Source organism: Saccostrea cucullata, unplaced genomic scaffold, assembly GCF_032062105.1.
Source record: "Saccostrea cucullata isolate Sc308-1 unplaced genomic scaffold, CSIRO_AGI_Scuc_v1 ctg3517, whole genome shotgun sequence".
In the NCBI taxonomy this organism is placed as follows: domain Eukaryota; kingdom Metazoa; phylum Mollusca; class Bivalvia; order Ostreida; family Ostreidae; genus Saccostrea; species Saccostrea cuccullata.
This window is the reverse complement of record NW_026933014.1, coordinates 25,428-33,966: the sequence shown is the minus strand read 5'-3', so window position 1 is coordinate 33,966 and position 8,539 is coordinate 25,428. Positions and strand designations below refer to the sequence as shown.

General features: G+C 31.5%; 1 protein-coding gene across 1 annotated transcript; it reads left to right on the top strand.

Annotated features, from left to right (window-relative positions):
• Positions 1–2,902: 2,902 nt before the first annotated feature.
• LOC134237018 (multiple epidermal growth factor-like domains protein 10) lies at positions 2,903–6,371 on the top strand. The gene is made up of 6 exons (XM_062719101.1): positions 2,903–2,996; positions 4,079–4,219; positions 4,319–4,459; positions 4,605–4,739; positions 5,403–5,531; positions 6,247–6,371. The coding sequence occupies exons 1-6, from the start codon at positions 2,903–2,905 to the stop codon at positions 6,369–6,371; spliced, it is 765 nt and encodes a 254-aa protein (XP_062575085.1).
• The last annotated feature ends 2,168 nt before the right edge of the window (positions 6,372–8,539 follow it).

Genomic DNA, 8,539 nt, shown 5'->3' with positions numbered 1-8,539 from the left:
CATTAAAGACCATTCAATAGTATCGAAAGCTTTTTCAAAGTCTAAGAAAAGAAGAATTCCGTTTTCATTTTGATCCTCACAATAATTAAAAATATTCTGAATTAATCTGGCGTTACATCCAATATATCTACCTTTTATAAAAGCTGACTGGTCATTGTTGATGAGTTTTGAAATCACTGTTTGTAGTCTTTTGCTAGTACAAATACTAATATCCTACAGTCACAGTTAGTCAGACTTACAGGTATATAGTTTTTCAGAATAGATTTGTCCCCTTTTTATGAATGAACCTCATAATTGACTATTTTTGTGTCGAAATTAACTCTTCAGCCTTAAATGATTTTAAAAAGGCATCGTACATGTAATAGTATGTTTTATATCATTCCAAAATAATTTATAAAACTCTACTGGTATCCCGTCTAGTCCTGGTGATTTATTATTTTTCATATTTCCTTCAAAGTGGGAATATCATCACAATAACTTTTTTCACTGTCTGTCAATTTTGATGAAATTTTCTGTTTCTAAAATATAGTTTGTGATTTCTTCTTTTTAGGGTTTTTAGATGTATAAAGATTTTCATAAAAATTACATAGTTATCCTAAAATTTCATTGTTGTACATGACGTTTTTCCCTTTTCAATTATTTTTTCAATCACGTTATTTTGTTGCTGCTTATGTTCTAAATGCAAGTAATGTGGTGTACATTTCTCACCATATTTGATCCAATTAGCTCTAGATCTGATGTATTCACCTCGTGATTTTCTCTCATAAATCTCGTTTAATGCTTTTTCAAGCTTTTGCTTTTTTTGGTTATTTATTTCATGAAAGGGCCGATTTTCAATGTCTTTGATTTTTCTTTCTATCATCTGAACTTTTTGTTTCAAGTTTCTGTTTTGTTTTGTTTTGTTTTTTTGTTTATGAAGTCTATTGAAAATTTTTTTTATTAAGTATTTCAAAGTTTCCCATCATACGTGCGGACAAACTATTTCTTTTAGTTCAGAATCTTTTTCTTTAAGTATTTTTCAGAGTTTACAAGTATATTCTTTATCTAATAAATTAGATGAGTTCATTTTCCAATATCCTGACTCTCTTTTATTTAAGATCAATGTGAAATCTACTACTTGGTATATTTTGTGCATTGCACCAAGTGAATCCAGATTTGTTTTCATTTAAATTTCTTCATGCATCAATCAAGTGAAGTTGTTTAATTAATGAACAAAATAGAAGTGTACTAGTATCAAAACAATTATTTTTTCATCTAGTTTACAAATTAAATCTCCGCCAATAAATAAATTGTCTTTATTTAGAACATATTTTCGTACCCATGATTTAGTTGTAATAAAAATATCTTTTCTATCGAGCACATTTTTAGGAGCATAAAGGTTTACTATACAATTTGTACAGTATAATTCGTCCTTACTTTAAATATTAAGTAAAATTTTTCGACCATCAGATGATCTATGACAATTAATGAATTCAAATTGAAAACCATTTCTAATAAGAATAGAAACTCCTTGACTAGAGGATGAACTCAAAAAACAATAATAGCTGGTTCCTAGCCATCTAACATTATACACAAATTCTTTTGATTCAATATAATGGGTTTCTTGAAGTAGAACAATATCAATATCTAGATCTTGTAGTCAATCATATAAAATTGTAAGTTTCTTATAATCATTCAAACCTCTTACATTAAGGGAAAACATTTTCAATCGATCAGCGTTCATTATTATTAGTTCACAAAAATACCTTACTCGCTGTCAGGTTGCTGGCTGTCGTTCTCTCCACAGAGGCTATCGGGTGAGCGTTTGGTTGGGCCGTCTTTCAGCTGACTGACGAACGAAGTTATCTCTTGTTATGAATTTTCCGGCGCTTTTCGTGCGGGTTTTCTCGGGACTGAGAAACTACGACTTGGGCGATTTTTCTGGCGGTGTTTCTGAGCCACAGACATGATGAAAACCTGACCCAACTCATTTAAGCAAGGCCATGTTTTTGGTTTGGTATTCAGTGTAGCATGTTCATCGAGTCCACTTCCCCAGAAATCATCATAGGTGATTCCCTATGTTTTGATTGCACGAGAACAACTTCCAGAAAAAGTTTAAACATCGATAAATTTTTCAATAAGAACTACTCTTCTGACCAATCTTCTAGGCTGTTGTAAAAATAATGAAATGAGTAACTTCTAGTCTGTTTAGCTAAATTATGATTACAAGAAACTTAACATTAAATGAAACGAAAATGTCGACAAACAGGACCGAAAGACGATAATATTATGTATATGTCACCGTCGGATCACGAGTGTGAATTTTAAAAATCGCTCGAAGTTCGATCTAATACGAAGCAAATCAGCTCAGTTTGTATCGTTGTACGTGATAGGGAAAAGAAACGTACCTCAGACTCTTGCCTTTTAATTACACTGTATATAAGCATCAAATTCATATTTTCACATCCTAGGCCTACATTCTCCCTCAATCCTTGAACATATCAGAGTAAATCGAGGGCTTGTCGGTCTGCAACTTTCGCGCCGAGAGTTTTCGTTAATGTCAACATGGTCATGGTCAAGGACGATTTATTCTGGAGAATACTCTTATTTCTGATATATACGTCTTAATCAACATTCGATGATTTTTTATAAGTTTATTTATTGATTGTTTTGACTATAAGTTGAATTTCTATCGAAATTCATCTCAATTACTTTTCTCTACGGCATAAGTATTCCTACACGGCATATAAATAATGGGTTGTATGGAGACCTCAAAGTGAAATGATTTTAAAAATTCGTAATTGGAATTATAAGAATTAAACGTTCTTTTTCAGAATTTATCGATGTGTAAACTCTTCGCACTTTTATTCAGTTTGTGAGTAAATAGGCATGAGTTTACACATCGATAAATTCTGAAAAAAGAATGTGTAATCCTATATTTTACAAGACCTCTAGTCTTGTTGAACCAGACGACGACTTTCTCCGTAATTTCCGAGGCCATATGACGTCAAAGCCTAGTATGTGTCTCGTGCGGTTTGACGTCTGACGGTAAAAAGAGGTATAAGTCGGCAAGATGTAAAATGATATCGTTCTTTTTGTCTCATGATGCATACAAAGTCCACAGCAATAAAATGTTTGATTGCATGTTTTGTTGGGATCAGTTTTTTTCGAAACGTTACATCCTGTTCAGATGTTTTTGTTACTTTTGTCCCAGAAATCCCGGGGAATATTAACATTTTCCGACTTTTTCTCTAATGGACATTTAAGGAACTATGGCTCTTTAGTTTGTAAAATTACAACATATTGCGCCTTCGTTCTACTTGCAGGATTTTAAACATTGTTGAATATCAGTAACTGTGTCAAATGTCAAAACTACAACATTCAAATGGCGATTGTCAAATTCAAAGAATTGTTCTATCTGCCCTGAATATATCATAATGCGTTTTGAGGCGTAAATAACAAAATTTGGGGAGAAGATGGTCAAATGTTAAAATGAAACTCTGTTTCAAATACGACTGGAAGAAATTTTCAAAGAAAAAATTATCTATAGATATCATAATGGTGTATCATTCCCGGAATAAAATCAGCTAGTTTCTTTGAAATCGAGCGTACTAATGTTAACGATAACATAAGGAAAAAACATCACATTTTCCCGGCGAAATCGCATAATCCTAACCTGAAGAATAAAAGTACCAAGGTCTTGCACTAAAGAACTTTAAAATGAAAAAAAAAAAAATAACAATAAGATTTCTCGCAGAAGACTTAAAACCTGAATAAGATTAACTTCGAGCATAGAGATATCTGACAGTTCCTTGTTAAAAAAAATAGCATCGATCCGCCGAAAGTTTAAGTCTAGAAATAAAGATTTTCCTGCATTTCCCTAGGCTGTGAGGTAAGAACATGATAAAAATTTACAATTATTTATGCCTCGATTAGGAAATGCAAAACAGTTGTTCTGACCAAATACAAATCATTCCCATTATTTTTTTTAACATTATACAATTTTTTTTCATAAACTTTACCTGTTGAAAATATTTTGGAGTCTGGAAGATATTAATACATTATATGCTAAATGGTAAAAGAGATATTTTAATTATAGAGTGTGAAGATGGAACCTTCGGCCCGGGCTGCATTCACAAATGTAGTGGGAATTGTAGGGATGAATCACAATGTAATAAAGCGACAGGAGTTTGTGACTTTGGCTGTAGTCCGGGCTATACAGACCCTTTTTGTAACACGGGTACGTTTGGAGAAATGTGTTTTTTTTTAATCAAAATTAAGAAAAATAACATAAAGTTGATTCTACTATCGGTAAAATTGAAATGTTTGTTTTGGACAGCATGTGTAGATGGGAAGTTTGGAATCCAATGCAAAGAGGCTTGTAGTGGTCATTGTCTTAATCTCACAAAATGCAATCATATAGATGGAAGCTGCAGTAAGGGTTGTGAAAATGGATATACAGGAGATAGGTGTAACAATCGTAAGAAATAAATACAAGAGTATCTTCATCCTTTTACTTTATTTTGTTTTGTCATTAAAAGTACTAGGTTTTTGATTCAAAAAGGAGGAAAAATGTTCTGATAACAAATTCAGATTTTATAACTAATATATACTATTTGTTTCAGCATGTGAGGATGGCTTGTTTGGTGTAAATTGTTCTCAGATATGCCCAATAAATTGCCAGCAATCTCAGAAATGTAATAACAGAGACGGTTCTTGTATTTGTTCTCCTGGATGGACTGGACAACACTGCAACAAAGGTTAATTATCTATATGAAGACACTGAAATTTTGGTTTTATGATGTGTTAGGTAGGAAATAGATTCATAAAATTTTACTTTTACTGGATAGTGCAAGATGAGATCAGTATGATAGGACCTATTTGCCTTACATGCCAAATAAAAATTTAATTTTACAAAAAAAATGTGTTTATGACGCACTATGGATCCGGTGGCAACAAAGTTAAAAAAAGCTATATTAGCATAAAGGTCACAGTCAAGGTCAAAAGGTAATTGACCTTGGTGTCATTAAAAAAACATGAATGTTGAGTTTGCATACCAAATACGGTCTTTATCTCCTATGGTTAAAATGTTATGGCGAAGGTACGAGAAAGCTATTTTTAGCATAAATACCACAGTCAAGGTCACAAGGTCATTTACACGTACCTTGGTGTTATTTCAAAGAGTTTAATTTGAGGAAGTCTCCACCTTTCATTGTTCCAAAAATATGGTAAAAGATATAATTGACAGAGGTGACTAACATTTTGAATATAAAACGGAAAACAATATGTTTTAATAATTTTTGTGATATTTGCTGCTGAATGAATCATGTAGTTATATGTCAGTTTCTTTTATATTTCGAGCATCCTCTGACTTTTTACTCCTTTTACTTTGAATGTTTTGAACAAATGTGTTTCATTTAAAGAATGTGAACCAGGATTTTACGGCCAAAATTGTCTGAGTATCTGCAGAGATTATTGTCTTAATGGTACGTGTAATAGAACTGATGGTAGTTGTTTAGCTAAGTGCAGTAATGGAACTTCGTGCAAAAAAGGTGAGTGATACAAACACATTGGACATTTTACCTCTTTTTTTAAATATAAATAAACACTTGACTTATCAGTTGTAAGCATATTATTCTTACCAATAAAAAGAACAATTTTGCTTAACTATGAATTAATTGTGAAATGAACATTCCTGTCAAATTCATTCATGGAAGTTGCATGTATTTTAAAATTTTATTAGAATACACCCATGCTATGTTTATAAGTTTTATCTTTTAAAAAAGTTAAACTTAAGTGTGGAACAAAGCGTTTCAAGGTCAAATGTGTCAGATTGTTACCAGGAAATAACGACAAACAAGAATTATAATGAAGCTCATCGAAGTGGTAAAATATTTAGAATGAAAAGTCTGGGCATTTTTATCGGACGTCAACTGTTAAATAATAACACGCCCATTTCAGTAGAAAAGAGAAAAAATACTCGTAGGACTCTCAGCTCTTCGAGACTGGCAACAAAATTTACACTGAAATGTAGATTATAATAAAGATAGTTAGAGAGTCTCTGTTACAGACGCTTCAATGTCGCGATTAATTAAAAAAATCTTCAAAAAACCATATCCCCGTTTAGGAAATGTCTATTCAACTAATACTGATTGGTTCTATGTTTTGTTTGATTAGAGAATCTGTATTGTTTTAAATGGACTTTGAGCTTAAATACTGTTAAATATTATCATATTTTATTTAAAGATATATTGCTTTATTTTAAAGGAGGAGAACCCAGTGTTTTGCTACCAATTGTTCAGTCATCCAGTGCCCTTACTGTGGGTGGCGTTTTAGGGGCATTTGCTGTAGTTATCATTATTGTCCTGTTAACATTCTTATACCTACGGTAAAATCTTATCAATTTAATAAAAAAAAATATAGGAACTTTTAATTTTTTTTAATGTTCTATGAAATTTGAACAAGAAAAAAAAAAATGAAAATTCGTTCACTATGATTGTAATCAAATATTTTACACTTCGAAATATTTATTAAAGATTAAAATTTGTCTTTATAGATTAAAAACTAAATTGTCAGAAAAGGATAAAAGAAAGGGAATTATAGAGAAAAAAAATTCTATTTTGGAACTACAGCAAATAAAAGAACCCAAAAAATGTAAGTTAGTTAAATATTTTATATTTCTGTAATATTTTTCCATCCGCCCGTCAATCTCTATTCCTGTATGCCTGTTAGTAAAGCGTTCGTTTCCATTCGACATCTGGGAAAGCGTTTGAGCTTTTACATTTTTTTTACATGACAATTCTTTTTTGGTCTACATGGGACGCCTATTGACTTGGAAATCAAAGGGTTTACTAACTTTATTAGATCCCAGGTTTTGTTTGATGCAATATGAGCTGCATTTAAAAAAAAAATATTTGGTGTTAAAATGTACAATCCAAAATACAGTTTTATATAAGAAATCTATTGTACAGGTCGACAATAATGTAATTTTGATTTAATCAAAGCTTATAAATAGTTCTTCCATTGCAAATATGAAAAACAAAAGTTTAATAATGTTATTTTTTCAGTCATTGAAATAGTTTTTTACAATATGGGAACAAAAAAATCCGACATCAAAGTTGCAGCTCATATTGCTTTAACATTTTGACAATGCCGAACGTGAAAAAAATATGCATATGTGACCTTTTGTTTCCATTAAATTTGAAGCAAAGTCAACACCCTCGTTGGTATGGTAGTAGGATTCTCGCACTAAGCATATGAGAACTTCCGCATTGAAACCCGATTGATCCCGCAAGAGTTGCACAGATCAGTGCAGTATACAAACAAACCTGCAATAAAATGTTAAGAGTGGTAATGCAAGATAACCAGCACGAATACGGGTTCGCATTCCACGCCGATACCCGTGAAAATAAAGTTGTCAGGTGTAACGAAAGCGAAGGGTATACCCTGGTGCTGATATCGTAGAATAGTAATATCGAAGATGGTGTATGTCTATTTACGAGTTGTGTTCAGCTTTATTGGGGACACAAATTCACAAAAAAGAGATGTCTGTTCAAGTAAACTTCTCGAAACGAAATACAGCGAACTCTGAACAAGGCTGAAGCGTAAAAAGTGGTCGGCTGATGGAAATCTGAATAAAAATAGTGACTTGCGGCAAGATTTACTCACAGTGATGAAGCTCTTGCAAAAATTCCTTGCTTGCTAATAAAAGTTGGTTTACAGCATTTATTGTATCAGTTTGCAGGTTAGAAATTTAAAAAAAAATCAGATGCAAAAAGGGATCTACGTCTTGCACTTTATAATTAATTATCGTCTATAGTCAACAAAACATTATTCTGATAAACTTGTGACAGACTCTGTGGTGTTAATTTCAAGTTCACTTAGATATATCGATTCACTCTAGGAATGGACATAATTATTTTTAATATTAATACAATATCGCCCATATATCTAAATGTTGAATTCAACGTAACAACCAAAATTTCATCCACTCTTGTTTGAGTTCTTTAATAAATTATTTAAATAGTTTATTTTTCTTTACTCAAGAATTAGAAAAAAAAACGAGTTATCCAAAACAATTCATTCGATGATAACAAGTCCTGAAATAAATAAATAGTTCAAAATATGTTTCATTTACAAGATATTCTGCATATGTTATGCACGTGCTACAATCTTTAATACATATGAGATCTTCGATTAAGGAGCTCTTCACATATGAATTGATTTCTGTTGCATGCATTTGTTTCTAATAATAGGCTCAATATCCGAAAAAATAAGGGTCCAAAGTATTTCACTTTAATTTTGAAAATATATAAAATATTTTAATTATTTTATTAAAACCCCTCCTTTCTATATTTTTAAAAGCCCAGTGCTTTTACTTTCTATTCATTGATTAATGTTATAAAATATTGAAATAATAAAGTTATAAATAAAATCTACATAATTCTTACATAAATTTACAAAAATATACTAATTTCAAACAACACGATAATCCTGGTGTGAAAGATCCGCCTCAAGAGTGGGCTCTAATATCGTAGTACTGTTTTTCTATGGACTTCAA

Excerpts from the sequence above, each read along its gene's own strand:
- LOC134237018 (XM_062719101.1), top strand. The coding sequence starts at position 2,903 with ATGTGTAATCCTATATTTTACAAGACCTCTAGTCTTGTTGAACCAGAC. Across the intron at positions 4,220-4,318 it reads AGACCCTTTTTGTAACACGG|CATGTGTAGATGGGAAGTTT; the intron begins GTACGTTTGGAG and ends TGTTTTGGACAG. Across the intron at positions 4,460-4,604 it reads AGGAGATAGGTGTAACAATC|CATGTGAGGATGGCTTGTTT; the intron begins GTAAGAAATAAA and ends TATTTGTTTCAG.